General features: G+C 46.5%; 1 protein-coding gene across 2 annotated transcripts in view; it reads left to right on the top strand.

Annotated features, from left to right (window-relative positions):
- NT5DC3 (5'-nucleotidase domain containing 3) overlaps positions 1 to 22,092 on the top strand; it is a 390,067-nt gene that overhangs the window by 85,333 nt on the left and 282,642 nt on the right. For both annotated transcript variants that reach the window (XM_069228992.1, XM_069228993.1), the window contains exon 3: positions 12,851 to 12,925. In XM_069228992.1, coding sequence (XP_069085093.1) covers positions 12,851 to 12,925 — 75 coding nt within the window. The remainder of the gene's footprint in view (positions 1 to 12,850; positions 12,926 to 22,092) is intronic.

The raw sequence follows: 22,092 nt of genomic DNA, 5'->3' as shown, positions 1-22,092 counted from the left end.
GGAAGGTGAGCAGTTTACCTGTATGAATTCAGTTTGCGCAGGGTGCCTGCAGGCGCAGGGTACGTGTAGTGTCTGTGAGAGAACAGAGTGAGCAGTGTGCCTTGGTGCGTGCAGGGAGAGTGGTGTCTATGTGAATGTATCTTTGTAAATGCAGGGTGAATGGTGTCGGTCAATGATGTATACTTGTAATGCAATGTGAGCTGTGTGCCTGTGTGGGTGCAGGGTCGAGCTGTGTGTCTGTGTGGGTGCAGTGACAGCAGTGTTGCTGTGTGAGATCAGGGTGATCTTTGCAGGTGAGTGAGGGCAGAGAGAGCTGCGTGTCTGCGTACAGGGTGAGACTTGAGTCTGTGCATGTAGTATCGTGCATGGAGAAGGGTAAAACTTGCACCCTTTGTTTAAAATAAAAAAAAATAAAAGTAGTAGGATTTCTCGAAATGTATCAGGCAAAATACATCATTTGTGTCCAGGTGAGAGAACAACTTGGGCTTGCTTGCTGCGTTAATTAGCGCATTATACTCGGCCCGAACCATTTTGCCCCACCACTTTTGAAATCCACCAGCCACCACTGGCGGCAACCAAAAAATCTTCCCGTCAGTAGGTACCCATTTCAATCAGCCAGATAGTTGCTTTCCAAATAGAACCAAATTTTGAACAAGTACCCGCCAATCGAAGGGTTTGTTATTTTGAAGCATGAATGTTCTTACTTTCATGCTCATTGTGGGCACTTTCTATGGGCGAGCACAAAGCACTCCGTCCATTCTGCAATCTCTCTTTGGGCTTCAAACCACACCCATGTCACGTCAGTCACTTACACTGGTTCGTGGGCTTGCCTTTTAAAATCCGCTTGCTTTCATTTGTGAAAGGCATCCATACGTCATGCCTTTTCCGGTGTTTAGCCCACCCACACAGCACCGGTAAACTACTAAAAACATACAAGGCTCGATGTTTTCAGCCTGGGGTCCGGACTACTTTATCTGTTTATTTTTCAGGCAGCGCGAACGCGCAACATTTTACATAGTGCGATCGCGCTGCGTTTTTTTTCTTTCCAACGCTAAAAGCTCTAACTTGAGCAAATGAGATACCCGTTGCATAGAAAATGCTTGTTGTAGGCTGGGATCATTGATGTGGTACATTACATGCTTGGTGTTTATCACATGATATTCCTGCTACTGCCAGTGCTGTTCCTGCTTTGGAGATGGAGTCTGACATCTGGTACCTCTCCTGTTAAAGATCTCGTTCTTCTTTCTTGCCTTGAAACTGGAAGGTCAAATTTACTATTCTGTTTCCAGCCTAGAATATTTGGAGAAAGAGCAAGTTTCACCAAATATTCCAGGAGGCTTATTTACTATTCTAACTCGAGTCCTGGAGTATATTTGGGAAAGTTGTAAATTCCTCAAGTACTTTTGGGAAGGGTTGATAAGTAGTGATTTTGAATGGCAGAAAGTGTTGCCCTGGGGGCGAAGCTCAGGGGGAAAAAAACTAGGAATACTTGTTAAAGAGCATAGTTTGCTTTGGCCGTGCTTGTGTTGTGAGGGTCGGTCGCCCTTGCTTTAACCCTTCTATGTGTGTGAAGGATGTTCTATGTGTGTGAAGGATGTTCGCTGCTCAATATGCTGGATCTATTCTGTGTAATTTCAAACCATTTCCACTGTCCAAATGCCACAAGGTAGATGATGGAGCACCAGGTTATAGTTTCACAGGTTGTTCACACTAAATGCTGGGTTTAAAATCAGCACCATTTTACATTTTGGCGAATTGTCATTATTTTTTTTTTTAACCACCACGTATCCGCTGTAAGTAAACAGGCTGCGAAGGCTTTGAGTATGCGAGTTGTACTACGCTCTTCGGTATTGCTGTGGATCTGGTTACACCCATTTTATATATAGCTGTAACCTTTAGACTGGGTTGCCCTACAGTAAATAAATGCCTGCCAACTGCTGAAAGCAGCAAATGAAATCGATGCAAGAAAACAATCAATGCAAATCACCAAAAATGCTAGCAGATGAGTCTGAGGAAATAGAAATACTCTTTTTGATCCACCTTAAATTAAATGATCCTGGGCTCCCCCCCCCCACCCCCCTTCAAGGCACATCCCACTTTTGCGTTAGTGAGTTTGAGAAAATAGGGTGGACCAAAGAAAAACATTTCCTGTGTTCTTGCTCGTCTGTGCAGGGTAATATCAAAATTAAAAACCTGCCTCTTGGAAAGTATGTGTATTGTAATAATTGTAATTGCATTGCGAATGGTTAACCTTTTTTTGCTGTTATTGTTCATCTTCTCACAGATAAGTAATTCATACATTTTTACAGCATTTTGTTACACATTTCCGACCTTTCATTCCTGAAACCAGCTTGTACATTTTGAAAACGATCATGCAACACTGGGTCAGGTATCTGAAAGTTCTAATCACTTGACCCTTCCCGACATCTCCTTGAAAAACAGCCGTACCTTGCTGTGTTCTCTGATTACAGTTTGTTGACAGCTAATTGAATGTCTTACGGATTTACTTATGGTGCGTTGGAGAATAAGAATGAGTTTTGACTTCCTAGTAATGTCGTAAAGGTCTGTCACTGATACATGTGGAGTTGTATTTGGTTTCTAAAGCTGGGCACTGATGGGATGGGCATTCCCTTGCATGGTGTGGTTTCCAAGGACCAGAGTGTCTAACTGCAAGTATCTGGTTGTCTGGTTTTTAGGTTTCGCCTGCACAGCACTTGCCGGTGGCAAAATCTTTTGTGTTAAAAAAAATCTTAGAAGGGGCTTACAGCCCACCCTCAGCCTTCCCCTCACTTACCATTAGTAGTATTCCCTGGTCACTGTTTTTCTTGCTTCTAATTAGTCAGCAGCAGTCTCTGACGTCATCTGGCTGCACTTCCTCTCTACGTTCCTTGGCTTCGTCAGCTTTGTCTGTTTTTTGAAGTTTGAATGAAGTACCCTTTCTGGCTAGCGATGATTGATTGGCTGGCAGCCAGTGCCCTTCTAGTAGTGTTGCGCTTCTGAGGTACTTTTGTCATTCCATGCCCGCAAACTGATGTGTTCCGTGTTTACACTGCTCCACCTATGACATCTCCTTCGCTCTTCAAAGTATCAATTAACTATAACATGAATAATAAACTCCTTCACTGATATGTAAATTGTTGCTTTTGAGTGTAGTTTTCTTGTATCTTTTGTTTTCTGCAAACTCTTTTGTTGTATGTGTAGTGATAACTGATCTCCCTTTGAATCCGCCGTAGTAAGCCGTGGACGTGGACACACACTCGGTATTTGCCTCTGCTGGTCACGGCGGCACTGCCTTGCCTCGCTGCTTCACAGCGGTTGCGGGAGAAAACCCGTGGGCCTGGGGGAGTGGGGAGCGATTTCTGACGCAGACCTGGCCTTCCTAGCCCCTGTGGACCCTCCATCCAGTGAGAGGAGCGAGGCATGCTGGCAACGTTGCACCCCAGCCCCGTTGGAGTCTCTGAGGTTGCTTGAAGCCAGCTGCCGGCCGCAAGAGGACCACAGAAGGTGTTTCGGCGGCGGCATCCAGCCCTGTGCATGCTTGATACTTTTGCAGACTTCGGTATGTCAGTGCTTTGGCAGCAGCCGACAAAGAGGTAAAGTGCCGACCAGGATCTGTAAGTAACACCCCTCCTTGAAGACCTCGGGGCCCCTAGTGCCCCCTGCTACCCCCATTTATACCGGCGGTTTCGCTGGCACTTCCACCAGCCTCCACCAGCTTCACCTCAGGAGAGGGGGATGGGAGGGAGGGCGAGGCATCGCTAGCTGCAGGACACCCTTATATCCCCGACCTGCCCTCCGCAGCAGGCAGCCACCGTGACAAGCAAGTCACCTCCATCCATCCTCCCGCAGTTAATTAAAGTATACATTTTTTTGGCATTATTCTCCATACCCTAATTGTGATATGATGCATTTAAAACACCAACAGTTTTGCGGGGTGGACACTGTACAATTAGTTAATCTGTGATGCTTCTGGTTAATGAACGGCCCAGCTTCCGCATGTAAAGGGCACCCGGAGTCTAAAGCTCTCCGGTGTCAGGCACGCAGTTCAAGTGCTATGAACATTCATGCTGGTGTGTTTATTTCTAATGACGATGAGGCAGCACCAGGCATCTAAAGGGCACCCGACTCTAAAGCGCTCGGGTGTCATGCGCACAATTCAGGTGGTGCAAACATTTACACATATAGACATGAATAAGACCCACAGTTCTGCTCTTTGTCTTGTGGATTTCAACTACAGCCAAAAGTGTGACTAGTGCTCATGTATAGGAACAAAATGGGTGCGCACTCAGATTCTGAATATTCATTAGTGACACACATGTTTCTCACATATACTTCTTCTGCCCCACTTCATAATGCAGGTTTCCTGACTGAATCATATATGAACTTGCACATCTTTATATTCTAATGTTTATACTTTGCGAGTAAGGGGTCCCAGCTGGTGTGCTGTGCAGCAGAAGTAAACATTTCTGCCCATGTTCGATTGAACCCCCTCGCGAACTGTCTACTTGAATCCATGAACGTTCATAGCAGCTGGGACCCTATTGTTAGTCTGCCAAAAAGCTGCAAACAGGCTTCCAGGGTGCAAATGACTCAATATGTTTTTGATAGAGTGGAACATGCCAAAGAACGTCTTCATTTATGTTTGACGTTTATTAAAGTGGTAGTCCGCTGAATGCATCCCCAGCTAGTCTTATCTGTTGTCCGTGTCAGTTGGAATGCACTTAAGAACAGTATGATTTTCACATCCCACCCGCCCTTCCCCTGCTCTCCAATATGTGTGCTGGCAATATGTTAAAAATAATGACAAAGCAATAGATTTAGCATAGGTGAAACCTATTGGCTCTGCCAGTGCTTGTTGATTTTGGGGATAGCTGCACATTAATCTAGTCTGTGTGCAGAGGCCTAGGGCTGTCCTTTCACAAGGGTGAGCTCCTGGACCAGTCCTTTGACCTAGAAGGGTGGACCAAGCAGGCCCTCATTTTATTGACTGTGTTCTTATCCCTGTTGTTGGTTTAGTATGTAGGGCGGTGGTCACAGTGTAAAGTGTTTTGTGAATTCATAGGTGTGACCAGACCTTTTTTTTATTTGGGACACTGGAGTGAAGGCCTGCTGGCCCACTCACAGAAAGTAACCCCCTTGTGTGCTAGCCCAGATCCCAGGGCTAACATTACACGTATTCTCAGGTCTAATCCCTGATCTAGATTGATTTTAGATTATTTTACTATGAAATACGGAGTTTAACTAAACACTTGTGCTTGGTTAGACACTTCTAACGGTGAACATTTCAAATCGGCTAGCTCACTATTGAGAACACCTTTCTTATTTGTAGCTTAGGGGAGCACTGCCTGAGGCATATCTTATTTTCAATCCATCAATGCTATTAGAGAACTGTCTTGTAGACCTGTAATTTTATTGGTTTGGCCAGGAAGCTGACTTTCGGTAGTCCAAGATCTGAGTAAGAAGTTAGATTACTTTAAATTGCTAGCTCCATCCACGGGATGTTTTAACTAATACTTGATCTTGTGAGCTTGCTTCATTTTCCTACCAAATTTTAATTGAAGTTTTTAATTGCATTAGGTGCCTACAATTGCAGGGTGATTTTTGTGGCGTTGTCCCAGTCCTGCTTAGGAGAGCATCAGGTCTTCTTGTGGATAGTAGCTTTAACACAGAGACAAATAACCTGATGTCCTAATACCATTACCAGATTCAGGAGGCCCACTAAGCTGTATTCAAGGATAAGTGCCTGGGACATGTCTTTGGTAAGATAGCGCCCTGGTCGTGAGTGGAGAGAAATTTGGTGCCCTTGCTGATGGTAGTAAATTAAATGAGGCAGCAAGGGGTTCCTTTTGTGTCCACTGGGCAGTACCTGGAGGAGCAGCGGCTGCCCCCTGAACACAAACAAAGTGTTGCAAACATTGCCTGTGGTATAATCAGAAAGTAACAAACAGGCAGAGACCAGGAAAAGGCTGGAGCAATATGAGAAGGGCGCTGCTGTTGGCATAATTTTTTTTAAAATTTAATTTTTACGTTTTGGATAACGAGAGCAAGACAATGAGCATATCAGCATTACAAAACATGACATAACAGCTGCGAAAAGAAACTAAGGAAGCTCACTTCCACATTACACAAAGTTTTCAATCAAAATATCCGGTGTGTAAGGAATTGACATTGGTTACAAATATACAATGAATTCAAACAGCTCGCTAGTCAGATATATGGCACCACTTTCGTATATGATAATCAAACATTTCAGTACTTCTGGTTGAAGCCATCTCAGAACACGCAGATGTGACATCCCCCTTAGTCCGAGTCCAATTTTAACAAATGGGATCTCAAAGGGTCCCAAAAATCCTTGAGGATGAGCGGCCGGTGGCAGAGTTTCTGCAAAAGACCCTGACCGTTCTTCACACAGGGACATGTCCTTCAGCCAGTCCTGAAATTTTGGGGCGAGTCTGCTACCATCTCATGGCCACTCTGCGTTTCCCCAAATGTTTTTGGGATCTCCTTAACATATCCCTACACTATTGTGGTGGGAGTGAATATGATTTGTCATTTCAAGTAGTGCCGTCAAAAGTTGAGACCAAACAATGCCCACCGCTTGACAAGTCCATGCTAAATGAAAAAAGCCTGTACCTTTAGTGCCACAACTTTTCCATTTAGTGTCAGCATTATGATAATAGCGTGCAAGATCTACTGGGGAAAGGTACACTCTATGTAGATATTTATGATGAATCAATCAATATCTACCATGGGAGGATCCCTACTTGGTTTGTTGGCAGCAAACTTGCCATTGGTCATCTGTTATATCCTGTACCAGATAACCCACCTAAGCCTGGCGAGCCCTAGAAGGCTCCAGGGTCAGGTAGTCCAGTGCTGCAGTATATAATTCTTAGATGCGTTAATAAGGCTGTGGGTTAGTGAGTAGGATGGTCATGATTGACCATTCTGGGGGTTCCTCTAGGAACATATAAAAGATGCTTCATGTGAGGTTTTCATAAGTGAGAACAACTAGCATAGTGGCTGGTGAGTCCCCCACATATTCGCGATATGTTTTAAAGTTATGGCCTAGACATAATTTTCCCAGTATTGTGATATGTCTTTTCTTCAGAGACTGTATCACCTTAGGGATGCTGTCTAATTGTAACATGTGATAGTGTCGGATGGATAGGTGCATGGAGTATATTTAGGATACCTGACACAGAGCGGCTAGTCTATTCCAGGCCCAAACAGTGCACCGTACTCTATGAATTTCCTGGGTTGGTCTAGTGAGTTGTGTGTAAGGGGATGCCTGGAGAGGGGTGGGGGACATTAGGCCTCCTTCAGTAACAACATGGGGGGGGGGGCCTGCTGATGTGAAACCAATGGTTGATAAATTGTACTTTTGCCACCAGATAGTGAACTTCAAAGTGGGGGGCTGCAAACCCATCCTTGTGGTACGGAAGCTGCAGAGTGCGCCACCCAATCCTGGGTTGCTTGCCTACACACACTAGTTTGATCATGAGGGAGCGTAGTTGGGTAAAAAAAAGAAATAGATATAGCAACTTAGGCAGCACTATCATTTTCATTAGAGCAACCCGACCCGCAAGAGATAGCCGGAGGGTGATCCATTTGTCAACTTGAGATTGTAGAGTCTCCATATAACGCCCATAGTGCACCCTGCTAGTGGTTGGGATATCTGTATGGTAAAGCATGTCTAAATATCTAATCAGTTCAGTCTGCCATTGCAGTTGATAGAGGGTTTCTGATTTGGTGGTGGCTTCCATCAAAGGGACCATGATTGATTTAGTCCAATTAATCCTTAGGTCGGACCATCAACAGAAGTCTACGATTTCCTGTATAATGGGATTCAATTTTACAGCTGAGTCCTCGACTCATCCACTCATCTGCATACACGGATGGTAGTGTGTAACCCCCATTCATGGTGGAATTCACATAGGGTGCACGTAATGGGGTCTACTGTGAAGACAAAAACAAGTGGTGACAGGGGGAAACCCTATTGCGTGCCACAGCCTATTTCATAAGGTCTCAATAAACTAGTATTTAAGCATGGCCTGGCCAGAGGGGAGGGGATGTATATAACAACTGTACCCATTTCAGAGATGCCCCACTCAGATCGATTCTGGTTAGTACCGTGAACAGAAAAGGACAATTAACAGTTTTGAATGCCTTAGTGGCATCTCAAAAGGTCACAATGACTGGTATATTAGGGTTCAGCTGGTGTGTAAGGGCAAACAACAAGCCAAGATTGTCGGTCAGATCAATTTGGGCATTTGTGGAAGCAGTCGGTTTGCCAGCGATTTCACCTAAATTTTGCTGTCAGTATTAATACGTGATAGTATTCACATTTATTTGGAGGTTTGTCTGACATGAGAAGTGTCATAATGATGGAGTCCTCATTGCCAGGGGCAAAGTGCCCAGTTGTAATCCTTTGTCATATACATATATCTATATGGGTGCCAGCTCCTCAGCATAGATTTTGAAAAACTCTACCGGTAGGCCATCACTTCTCAGTGCCTTTCCATTATTTAGTTGTTTACTGGCCTGTTTAATCTCCATAAAAGTTGGGGGTTGGCAGGGGATCTTATGTTCCTCCTGGTCTAACCATGCCAAGGTAAGCCCTGCAGATAAGTTGTCATTTCTGCAGGGGTAAGCTGCGTGTGAGACATGTAAAGTTCCTGGTAGAAGGCAATAAATTCCTGCAGTATCTCCTTAGATTCATACATTAGGTGCTGATTTGAATTATCTACAGTATGGAAATGGTTGGCAGTTCATCTGGATTTAAGCAGCATTGCCAGTGTGTGTCCCAGGCCGTCTCCTTCCCCCGTATTTCTTAGCTTGAGAATATTTACTTGTGAATTTCACCTTTCATCCTCGTCCTGAAACTCCAAACGGAGGGCCTGCATGGGGTCTAACACGCTCTGATCCTTGGACTCCTCGTAGCGGAGTTCCGGGTTATGAACCTCTGTTTCAAGCTGTACAAGTCTGCCTCTATTCGATTTAAGGATTCCATGTCCCTTAGGCTAAAGTCTCCATGGTGGTACCTGCGCCCAGTTAGTAGGTAGGGTGAGCAATAATATCACTGAGGAGTGATCAGATAGGGTTCTGGGTAAATGCCTAATATCCTTTGTCCAGCCTACCACATCTCACAATGTCACCCAGAAGACAGTCTGTGAGGAGGTGTCATGAACCGAAGAATGAAACATGTACTCGCATGCTACACCATGTAGTGTACACCAAATGTCTAACATGTAAAACTGTGCCATTATGTCCAGTAACACAGTATGGGCTCTGGTGAGGCGGCACTCAAAGACGTTCAGAGCAATCCAAGTCAATGTCCAGTAGTAAATTGTGGTCTCCCTCCGCGCCTCCTAGATTATAGTGCTAGGATTAACTAATACATTAAGTACAGTACGAAAGAAGTTGGGGCTATCCATGTTAGGGCCATGTGTATTAAGTATTGTAACCTGTGTATATCCAGTTAGGCCTTGTAGTATTAAATACCATCCATCTGGATCGGCTAATGTCCGGAGATGTTGGAATGGCACCTGCTTCCTGATCATGATGGCTACCCCCCTGGAGTAGGAAGAGTAAGAAGCAAAGTATTGATAGGGGCCCCATGAGGTGGGTAAACCCATCCCTCTACCTGGCATTATGGGGGTTATTACAACTTTGGAGGAGGTGTTAATCCGTCCCAAAAGGGACGGTAAAGTGACGGATATACCACCAACCGTATTACGAGTTCCATAGGATATAATGGACTCGTAATACGGCTGGTGGTATATCCGTCACTTTACCGTCACTTTTGGGACAGATTAACACCTCCTCCAAAGTTGTAATAACCCCCTATGTCTTTTTCTTGTAAATAAATGATGTCCACATTGTGGCTGTTTGGGTAAGTGAGGACTTGGCAGCATTTTCAGAGGTTGTTCAGACCACGTACATTTCAGTTGATAAATTTGATCCCTTCCACCCCTCAACTACCCCTCTCACTCTAGGACCTTATCTCCGAGTGACACTCCTGAACAGTATGAACGATCTAATCTGTAACACAATAGCAAATTATCCATACCATCCATTAGTACTTTACATACCATGACCAAAAGCAGAGGGGCGGTCAGAGCACTGGTAAGGTAGTGACGACCAGCAAAATTGTCATTAAAGTATGGGTATTAGAAAAGGCTGTCAGCAGTACTCTAGATATATCAGTGAGATCGAGCCAATATAGTATAGTGTGCAATACAGCTGAATCACCCCCATGGGATCTATGCCGTACCTGATTACATCACTTCCAGTGATGATATGTTAGTGGTCCTCAAGTCTGACTGAAAATACCCTAGGTAGCATATGTGACATTGATGAGCTGTCATTCCACCTAGTCTAGGGACGATGCATCATCTGTTTTTCCATGAGGTGGGAAGCTGCCTGAGAAGGAGGATGTTTTTTCAAAAAGGACAGTGCTGCAGTTGAGAACGTAAAGATCCTTGGCTTTCCTTCCAAAGATAAGAGCAATTGTGCCAGGTAGAGCATGGCATATGTTATGCCCGCTTTTGCAGTTTGTTTTCACTGGAAGGAACTTTCTGTATGCATCTTGTACAGATTGTGTGAAGTCAAGAAAGAAAGTTGAGTGCATCCCTTCATGCTGAATCTCTTTTGCCTTCAGGCCAATTGAAGCACCTGATCTCTGTCTCTGTAATTCAAATACTTGATAATGAGGGGCATGGGAGGGGCTCTAGGGACCGGCCGAGGAGTTGGAGACCTATGTGCCCTCTCGATCACAGATGTCTGGGTCAAATTCTCAGCCCCAAATAACGTGAGGAGCAGTTTTTCAATGTTGTCTTCGGTGCACCCCATCGCTGGACTTTCAGGAACACCAAGGATATGTATGTTATTCCTCCTAGACTGGACTTCCAAATCTTCATTCTTCATTTGCACTTTGCACAGCTCCACGTTTACCTCCGTCAGAGCTTTGGCCTGCTGAAGGTGCCCCTCTTCTACATTGGACATACACTGTTCTGCATCTGTTAGATGCGTGTGTTGTTGATCCATGCTTTATTTCATGTCATCCATGCGTCTGGTCAGGGAGTCCAGTTTGTAATCCGTAGCAGTGAGACTTGCAGTAGGATCAACTTAATGTCTTCAGCACGGGGGAGGTCTCCCCGGTCTCCTTCTGCCTCAAGCATCTGATCAGTGGGTGGTGCTGTCAGGTGCGATTGTCGTTTGGTTTTAAAGGTAAGGAGCTGTTCCTTGGCGTCTGTTTTGCCCATTTGTTTTGTGAAAGGGCATCTGATTTTTAATATAAGCAAGCAAGATTGAGCAGGGGTATTAGCACAGTGGAGCAGGCCTGGGAGATAACCAGCAATAGTATCCCTGTCTGTAATGCAAGTAATGTCTTTCACTGTGCTGAAAACCAGTTAATGAAGAGTTTGTGCAATGAAGAATGCTGGTTATGTGAGGCAACGCACTTGATCATAGAGTTGTGTCAAAGTCTGGTCTTGGTAATCCAGTCTACCAGGTAAGGATAAAAAATGATTTCACTTACTGGGCATGATGACGCAGATGAGGACAGCCAATGCATCTCACACGGGAGCAGTCCATGTTTGCCATGAGCAATATCTCCCATGTATTGAAGGCTTTTCTCTGCGGTGGAGGAGACGTGCAGTGGTAGGCTGCGGTCGGGTCCTAAACTCGTGTGTGCCGATGTGCGTCCTTGGCCATCCACTGCCCGTCCAGCACCACTGAAGGCCCCCAACAGCAGTCAGACCGCCCTAACCCAGCACTGTATAGCCCACCACCTTCACACGCCGCACCTGGAGGCCAGAAGCCCTAGGTGCAGGAAGTCTTCCTCCAGCTTTTGCCCGTCCAACGTGGTGCCTGGTCTTGGACGCGTCCGCTTCAAGCTGGGTTGCTGGAAAGGTAAGCATTTTATGTCCTGCGGCTGGCTGATCCCATGTGAAAGGCCGGGATTATTTACAGGATATTTGGTCTGGCCGGCAGAGCTGAACTAAAAGGCCACCATTTTGGTGCAGCGCTAAGCCACGCCCCTGCTGTTGGCATAACCTTAATGCACACAGCTCCATGAGTCCCTCAGAATATAGGCACCCTGAGTCTGGTGCCAGCTTGCGCATGCTAAAGGCTGGCGCTGAATGTTATCAACTAGGTAGACATGCTATTTGGGTTTCCAGTATGGTTCTTCGTTTAAAATAACTCCCAATATTTACTCCTACACACTTCTTGTTACATAACAATATTTTTCTTCAGTGAGCAAAGCTATTCATACGTTTTAGGTCATGTTTTGTGTTGCACCTGTTTGTAGACTGTGGAGGCATTCCAATTTAAAACAGAAAAATAAACATTTTCACCACTTCTTGCGGTTTCTGCAAATCCTCCTTCCTCTATGTCTGGATTTGTGCAGCTGCCGAATTTGAACACAATGACTAACTGTTTTTCTTGATGTGTTCCCCCTTTCTTCTTCTGATCAAATTTATATCTGATTGATAATCAATCACCAGTTGAGATCAGAAGAATCTGATACATAAAAAAAAATAATGTTGCTCATTATAATGACTTGGATTGGCTTAGTTTCATTGACTCCACAGAGAAGTGCATTAAGTCGTGCAGCACTTTAAAATTTTTAGACTCCGTATAACTAGGAGGGTCTAAGGTGTGACTACAACATTCAGGCCTAGCTAGTGCGCTTTGTTCATAGGACAAGGTCTTTTTTTGTTACTTAAAGCTGTCTAGGATCCTACCTAGCTTTGAAAAAATCTAAAGAAGATTTTATTTCATGTATGTAATTTACTTGAAGAATCTGTGCTAGATTTTTAACTAAAATTTTTCTTTTCTACTCTAGTATCCTGAAGAACTAAGGAAGTATGAATATAATCCAAATTTTGCCATACGCGGACTTCATTATGATGTTCATAGGGTAGGTCTCACTCAGTATGATTTAAATTGTATGTTTACTGCAAAAATTGAAATAGTGCATGTTTAAAAAATATTCCCTTTAATAAAGTTAACACTGTACACTGTGATAGACCTATTGTACTAGTGTAGTTATTTAATCTGTTCTAAATCATTTGAAGGATTTGTAAATCTTTTTATTTGTATCCATTCATCTGGAACAAGCAGGAACTAATTTCCTTCTTGTTCTGTGACACTTTGAGAGGTGGTTGTAAAAAGAAAAATTGGATTATAATTCTGTGATGGTGCATACCCACACCAAGGATCACATCTTTGTCAGTGTGAACCCTCATAATCACTAAATGAACATGAACTCAACCCCCTGGTAGCAATGGCAAAGAGCAGACCGGCTTAACTTAGGGCAATATGTAAAGTTCATGCAGTACCAAAACAGTAATAAAGTTAAAATGCAAAACAGTAAAAGTCCCAAACAAATTAGAAGCATAGAATACAATTTAATAAACAAAATGACACAAATCCAAAAAAGGGGCCCAGAGATATGACTTTACAATTTTTTAAGTAAAAATAGTGCCAGAAAGCACAAAGCGCCAATGATAGTCAATGGTTGTGGTAGATCCTGGATGTAGGCTCAATTTGAAGCTGACTGAAATGGAGCACGGGTCAGATACCATGACCAGGTTCATCCTGCTTAATGATTTTACCTTCTGACTTCGGGCCAGATGTGTCAAATGAGAAAAAGCTCATACATACATGAGCAGGAGCCTTAAAGTTCCATTCCACCACAGGAGTACACTTCTCCCAGGATATCAGGGGAGGTACCTAGAGATCACCACTATTCTAAGAACACGCCACTGGCCATCTGTATACTTCCAGAAAAAGGTCTATTGTAGCTTCTTGTATCCCTGTAGCTTAAACAGGAGATCAGCCAACTGACCCTTGGATCCATATCTTTGTTCTGGGTACATGAGGGAGCAGGTCCAGTTCTTCAGGGCTCCTCTCAGGTCGCCAAATGTCCAAAGGAATGTCCAAATATAACAGTGTTGTCAAATTCACAAAAAATAAATTGTTGACAAACCCTATTGTGCCGAATTCCTCTTATCTTCCATGGGTCCTGGAGTATTCACTAGAGGGTGCCGGAAGGTGACCTGTTTATGCCTGGCACTAGCTAGTAGGTGGGAATGACTCATGAGCATGCCTTAACCAATTAGGTAAAAGTTGCTGGGGCCAATCCTTCTCACTATGGGCATTTTCAAGATGGCAAAGTTCCTTGGCCATTTTAAACATGAGCTGTGATTGCTGGAGGTGTGTGTGGGGAGTGTCTAGAAGGACAAAAACAGAGTCCTTGAGCAATGAAGACAGTGTATCCCCAAAAATTGTCTTGGCATCCTGTTCTTTCCCTCCTTTCAAAAGTGCCCCATGTGTTTTATGAGAGCCCAGCTGACCTGCCAAGCAGGAGTTGATATTGTAGAACCAAAAATGATGCCACCAGCCCATGTCGTACATATTCTGTGGGGTTTTGAAAGGGTCACCTCTGCACATTCAAGTCCGTCTGTTTGTTCCTATGAGGCATTTTACACTTACACCTGTTCAAGGCTAATTACTGGCTGCAAGAAGTTAGAGACCAAATGCAGTTAGCCTCCTGGAACTGCGAAAACATAACTTTCTAAAAGTTACTTTGCCTTATTTAAAAAAAAAAGAAAAATCCGACTAATAAGTGATTTTTCAATTTGTGCCCATGCCCCAAATACAATATCAGTATTTGTATCTGTACTCTGAGTTTCCCCATAGTACTGCTATGCCTCCCACAGTGGAAATAGCTTTTGGACTCTAGTGACTGTAAGGACATCTTAACATTAAAGTTCTACATTTATTTAAAACAGATTGTATTGGTATCATGTGCCACAAATTGTCATGTCAACTCAAATGGTACCACAATATCATCATTGTCTCACACTAATAAGGCAACTACATGCCTATAACAATATATCTTCATTATAGTAATGTTAACTGAAAAATTCTCCTCCCATTCCCCTTCCAAATCCCCCTCGGAGTCAGTGCCTCGCTCATAGTAGAGTTTGTGATTGTGGCTGTCTGCTTTCAGGTTGCTCCCTTCAGGCCTGGTGCGCCAGGATTGTTCACCTCGTATTAGCCTGCCGGCGAGGGAGGGCAAAGCCCCCTTTGGGACCCTGTCCTCATCTTCTGCATTCGTTGAAGTGGGGCTTTGCCCCCGCCACTCAGTGAAGCCACCGTCTCCATTACCTTCTGACGTTCTTGCAGAGTTTCAGCTTTGGAGGGAGCAGTCTGCTGGTCTTTAGATGGAGGCTGTTGCTTGTTGGGATTACGTTGCGATCTTCTGTGGAGCTGCAAACCCATGTCTGCCAAGGGATGGGCGTCAAGCCATTGTCCCAATGCCTTTGGTGTGTGGAAGAATTGGGTTCTCTCAGGCGTCATCACTCTGAGACGAGCTGGTAACATCATACTATAAGGGATCCCCATTTGTCTTAGTTTTGTCTTGACTTCTCTGAAGGTGGATCTTTGCTTCTGTACTTCTCGCGAAAAGCCTGGGACTATTTGGACCTCTCTATTGTCCACCCTACAGTCTTCATTTTTTTGCACTTGCTCCAGAATATAATCTCTGTCACTGTAATGCAAAAGTCTTGCTATGGCCGGTCTCTGGGAGGAGGGGTGCTGGCGGAGGAGGACATGAGGGGACCCTGTGCACCCTTTCAATTGTGAAAAATTGTGATAGGCCTTCTCCTGCCAATGTGTCTCGGTGCCAGCGTTCATGATAGTCTACAATATTTTTCCCCTTTACTCATTCCAGCAGCCCTATTATTCAGAGGTTATTGCACCTGGACCTGTTTTCAGCATCCTCAGCTCTCTGTTCCAAAGTATGAATTTTTTGTTCCAGCTTGCACAATTTCTGATAATGTTGGCATGACCTCCGCAATGTTTTTCTCAGTTGTGGAGACCCTTTCTGCAAGGCGCCGGTGGTCTTCCCTCAGTATGACCATATCCGTCACCAGTGAATCGATTTTGCTCTTTAGGGCTTCCCGAGAGGAAGCTATGGCTTGAAGGATGTCCTAGAGGGAAAGATCCCCAGTGTGTTACTTAGCGCGTATATGTGGGTTGCTGTGTTATGCTGCCGGAGGATCTTCAATGATCTCTCCCCTCCTCTCAGGGTCTTTCTTGTGTCTGACTTTCCCCATCGTAGGTGTCTGCCAGAGTTCCGGGGGCCCCCGGGTTCCCGCAAGCTGCAGTTCTTTATAGTGAAAATCTCTCCACCAGATAGGTTGATCAAGTGGCATATTCCGCCAGGGGCAGAGGGCCAGCCGTGTTGGGGCGCTGATTGGTCTGCCTCTCTGCAAAGGGGTGTCTCCTGTATGTCCAGCCCACCTTAGCATTGCCGCAATGGGATCCCTCTGTTCCAGCATCTAGTGGGGGAACCAAAAGTGTACCACGCTGGCTATGGTTTGGCTCGGAGCGAGCGGCACATCCAACCCCCCATCTCACCCCCTCCCCCCCGCCCGCCGCCTGTCTCCGCTCGGGGTAGCGGCCTGCCTCCCCCCAACTCTCCTGGTGCCGATGTGCCCTCCTTGTCGTGAGTCTATAATGGGCACCACCGCTTGGCCCCACTCCAGCCAGTGAATGGCCATCCCCGTCTCCGCTACCAGGAACAGCAACCCTTTGGCGTCCCACCCCCCCACTGACAACTGCAGTATTATTATGCAGTCACGATCATCGTTCAGGGCCCAGTGCGGCATCAGCCCACACCCTGAACATGGGACTTTGATGATTGTTTATTACACAGAGAGAGAGACAAGGAAGGTTATAGACCCTGTACTGCCTCCCAAAATCAAAAGCCATATACACAAAAAAGTATGGCGAAACGCCATTAAATCACGTCAAATGAGACAGACATGAACACCATCCAGTCATTAGAAAGGTGCTGACCCAAAGCTCACTTTACGTTTTATGTATTGGAAACAGTATATATTTGTAGACAGCTAAAGCTGTCTGTAGCCGAAACTGAAAATTACCATATCCTTCTATAAATCTTCCATAATAGATAGAAAACTCAGGACAGGTATGTGGGGCGTGGGCAGCCATGGCAAGAAGGCGGATGTGTTTTAGGTCTGCTCTGCATCACAACCCTGGGTCTGGCAACATCCGCAGTGATCCAGGCAGTACCTGCCCCGGCACCGACAGCCCACATTGTGCTGATCTCCCGGCGTTGCTTGAGTCATCGAGCCATCGGCCACCTGTGTCCCCATGTGATATGCCGTGCCTGTGAGGCCTGAACCGGAGCTCTAAGACTGCAGGGAAGGCCTGACCAATCCAGTGACCTGGACCAATCACGAGTGCCCCTGTGGGAGAAGATACATTGTCCCCATGGCCCACAGGCAGAGAGCCACACATCGGAGGCGATTCATCGACACTGCTGGACTAGGCTCATCTGCGTGCTGCCCCATGGCCCCTGTTGAGGGCCTGCTAGAGTTGCGCATCGAGGCCTGAGAGGTCCTCCAGACCTGCACTCTTCATTGTTCCAGGAGGCTAAGGCATACGTTGTGTTGTTCCAGGAGACTAAGGCATAAGTTGCAACTTATGCCTTAGCCTCCTGAAACAACACCCTGGGGAGGCCTCCCCACCCTCCAATTAGACTTGGCCGAGTACTGGCCCCCAACATGGCCACCATCACACTGCCTATGCGCCAGAGAAAACACCTGAGCATGCAGGAAGACCCATGGATCGCGCCCACGAGATCTGAAAGCTGTGCTGCCTATCAATTCACCCCCTGCTAGAAGATCCAAAGCCTGCACCCCTCCACACCATCCAGGGTCACAGTGAGTACATTTGCTGGGACTGGTTGGAGCCCAACCTATACCCAGCAGTTCGACCTCCTCTCGCCTAATCAGCAGCCCTGGAAGTTGGAGGGAGGGGTGGCTAGGCCTGATATAATATCAGAATGCCCACACATCCAGACTAAATCTACTACTGAGGCCTACTGACATGGAGCCCTGATAGACACAGGTGGTCTGACTGTTGGGTGGGTTATCTGCTGCTCACCCCTCCTGCTCTATCTGTGCCTCATTGGCAACGTATTCTCTCCCATACCCTCGATCTGTGTTCAGTGGTTGGGGGCTGCACTCTGGGACACATACTTTGGCTTCACCACCCGCCTCACCATCAAAACATAAAGACGTGCATTAGACCCCCAGTCAACAGGGTCTGGGAGCAGGTGGGTCCCCGATGCTGTGGGCGGAAACAACACAACGTGGCAGTCTCTGGGGAGTGATGAAGGCCTATTATCCTCACCATTGGCCATCTCATTGTCATCATCGTCCCCCTCACTGCTCCATCGTCCACACCAAAGGGCCGGGGAGGTGTCAGAACTACTTATGAGGTCACACCTGGATTGTGTGTGGGGCAGGAGGGATGTGGGGGAGTAGCAGGTCATGACACAGCACTGGATTAGTGCCATTGCAGCCTCTCCCTATGTCCCTCTGACACAGACAGTGCCTGCCACCCTACAACAGACTGCATGTGAGGTCCTCCTATTCTGTCCTTGACTAGAGCAGACACCTGAGAATAGCGGCACAGCCTACCTCCCGCACCACCAAGACTGCTTGTGCCTCCCTGGTGCAGGGCACCAGATGTGGGCCAGGGGTCAGGCAGGTCCGCGGTTGTCAGACAACTATCATACAGCAGCATACCTCCTCCGGCCACCTTCTCCTCGAAGACCACCACCCCTACGACACAGCCCCCACTCAGCTGCTGACTCCCACTCTCGTGTCAATGATGGTGTGGTTGAGTCCAGGGAGAGCTCATTCACTAGGTCATCAGGAACTTGAGCTGACTGAATATGAGACACCAACAACCGCCGCAACAACCTTCGAATCACTGGATTCCCCGAGGGAGCAGATGGCTCAGACCTAGTGTCTTTCTCCGAAACATGGTTGGCATAAGCTGTCACACCTGTGCATCTGTCAGCTCATTACCTTGTGGAGTGTCCCCGCCAAGTACCAGCGCGCCACCCGCTGCCAGGGTCACCTCCTAGGCTGGTAGTGGTTAGGCTCATGAACCTTGGAGAAAAAGAAACCAACTACATGTAGCCCGGTCTGCAACACCACTACTAATCGACCATACACTGGTCTTCTTATTTCCTCTCTACACTGTAGCATTACAGTGCCGCTGTGCATTCTATTTGGGAGTAGATAAGCAACCGACAGGCAGGACTTAAGTAGTAATTGCGGTTTCCGGCTAAACTAAAGGTATTAGTAAATCAGACCAGTTATTTCTTCACGGAGCCCGCAGATGCCTGGAACTGGGTAGAACAGAGTCCCTATCAATCTTAGACTCCAGCCACACCAACGCAGCTTCCTGGACCAGCTAGACATGGCTGGTGGAATAGACTCTGGGAACACAGCGCTGGAAGGACTTGATTGGAGGGTGCTTCCACACTGGCCCAGGCCCTTGAGGAGCAGGTTCAGGTGCTGTCAGCTGCAACCAACCTAGTGTCGCGCCGCGTGGTGCGGCGTGAGCCGAATGTTCGGCACAAGCCGGGCGTTCGGCTGGGGCCGCACATCGCGTTTCTAAAACGCGGCGCGCCCCCAGCCTTTCATGCACTTTTCGAGGCCCCAGGCATTGCATGGGGCCTCGCTCTATCGTTTTCCACCGCCTTGCTGTGGTCTCCTGACCCCCCTTACCTGTTCTTCTTTCTTCCTTCTTGTCCTCTTTCTTTTCTTCTTTCTGGGGTCTTTTTGTTGTACCTTTTTTATGTCTTCTTCCCTTCCCAGGTTACCTTTCTCTTCCCAGCATTCATTGTTCCCTATTCTCTATGGTTTCTATTCTGTTTTGTTCTATGTTCCTCTCCCTGTCTAATATGGTGTCCTTTTACTTCCTGTGGGTCACTTCCTGTCTTTTGGTATATAAGGGCTGTGTTTTCTTCATTTCCTTGCGCTGCAACACTTTCTGCTCAGTTAGTGTCTTCGCTCCTGATTTCCTCCCCTTTTGGTTCTGGATTTCAGCATTCTGTGTTTCCTGACTTTTGCTCCTTTTGGATTCCTGTTTGTTTGTTCTTGTTTTTTCCAGGAATCTTCCTGTTTGGAGGTTTTTCCCCTTTTCCTAAGGGTTTTTTTCCCTCTGGCGCTATTTTCTGAAGGGCACGGCCTGTTCTTGGCGTCTCCATTGCCTACAGCACCGTGGCTACCAGAAAGAGTCGCCCCTTTTTGGGCCAAAGTCGAACATTGAAGATCCACGCCACCAGATCGGCAAATTCCAGGCGCAAGCAGCACGTGAGTCATGACAGATTGCAGCGCCCAACCATTCCGACGTCCTCAAACACCATGGATGACTCAGTGGCGGCTGCTGCAGATCCGGAACAATCTCTTTTGACCACGATTCAGCAACAAGCTCAGGAATTGCAACAACTACGCAATGAAAATGCTGCGTTACGACAGGCTTTGGCTCTCCGCACCAGTGATGTTCCAACTATCTCCGCTTCCACCCCTTGTTTCTCTGGTGAACCAACCAAGCTTCGCGAGTTCCTGGATGCATTAACAGTGTACTTCGCCTTCCGACCTACCCAATTCTCCCACGACAGGACCAAGGTGGGTTATCTTATCAGTGCCTTATCCGGTCCAGCCTTGGCCTGGGCAACCCCGATGGTGTCCTCCAACGACCCGGTATTGTCGGACTATTCCACCTTTGTGAGTCGCTTCAAACAGATGTTTAGCCGTCCTGGATTGGAAGCCTCTGCTGAAGAAGCCCTATGTGACATCCAACAAGGCTCGCAAGACGTCCTGCAATATATAACCCGTTTTCGTCAGCTGGCGGCAGAGACCACTTGGGTGGAACGTACTCTGGTAACTTTATTTCGTAGAGGACTCAAAGAAGAAATAAAGGATGAACTAGTACATTCTACCAGAGCAGAAGAGCTTCGTGGCCTGATGGATCAAGCACTGTCCATCGAATATCGTCTTCAGGAACGGAGATCGGAAAAGAAAAGGAGTAGAGGGTTTTCCCAGCCAAGTAGCTCACGAGCTTGCCTACAGCGTTCCGAGGAACCTCGCACTCCTGCTAGAGACATCGAAGGGGAACCCATGCAGGTGGATACTACCCGAGGTCCGCTCTCTGCTAGTGAACGAGAAGACAGACGCAAGAGAGGGTTGTGCCTGTACTGTGGTTCTGCTGGTCACATGCTTCGTACCTGTCCTGTACGTCCGCCCAGGCCTTCGGGAAACGCCACCTCCCGTCCTCTGTAAGAAGGGAGGGGACGGGATCTACAGCTATACCTTCCATCAGCTCCTTTAATGACTATACAACCGCCTTGTTCATTTTTCCTGTCCTGTTACAACTTCCTGACGGTCGTCAAGAAAAGACTATGGCATTACTAGATTGTGGTGCTAGTGGTATATACATGGACAAGACGTGGGCTGCTGCTCACCAAGTTCCTACACAAGCAAAAGAAGTACCCGAACAGGTACACACCGTGGATGGATCCTTGATATCCTCGGGTCCTGTAGACACCACTACCCTGATGTTAAGTCTACAGGTGGGAAACCATCAAGAACACATTTCCTTCGATCTTATCACGTCCCCCAACCATACCATCATTCTTGGAATTCCGTGGTTCATCAGACATAACCCGTATATAAATTGGGTAACCCGGACAGTTTCTTTGTCTTCGCAATTTTGTCATGAGAACTGTTTTACTTCCGACAAGTATTGGTCTCCGAAAAGATCCTTAGATACTGAAGGTGCCACTGGTATGTCCATTAATACGGTCCAAGGGGTCCCAGACCACTATTTGGAGTTTCAGGATGTTTTCCAAAAACCGTCTAAACCTGTGCTACCTCCACATCGAGAATATGATTGTGCTATTCCATTGGAACCCGGCACAATTGTTCCTTTTGGGAGGATGTACTCTCTCACGGAACCCGAAAGAGAAGTTCTAAAAGAGTATCTGGACGAAAATATACAGAGTGGTCTTATTGTTCCATCGTCGTCTCCGGCTGGGGCTCCTCTCTTTTTTGTGCCCAAGAAGACAAAGGATCTTCGTCCTTGCCTGGATTTTCGAGGTCTGAATAAAATAACAATTAAAGATCGTTATCCTTTGCCTCTCATCAGGGACATACTAGAAGCTATCAGAGGGGCTCAACGTTTTACTAA

Source organism: Pleurodeles waltl, chromosome 4_1 (genome assembly GCF_031143425.1).
Source record: "Pleurodeles waltl isolate 20211129_DDA chromosome 4_1, aPleWal1.hap1.20221129, whole genome shotgun sequence".
NCBI lineage: Eukaryota > Metazoa > Chordata > Amphibia > Caudata > Salamandridae > Pleurodeles > Pleurodeles waltl.
Note: the sequence above shows the minus strand (reverse complement) of the source record. Positions and strands in the feature narration are given on the sequence as shown.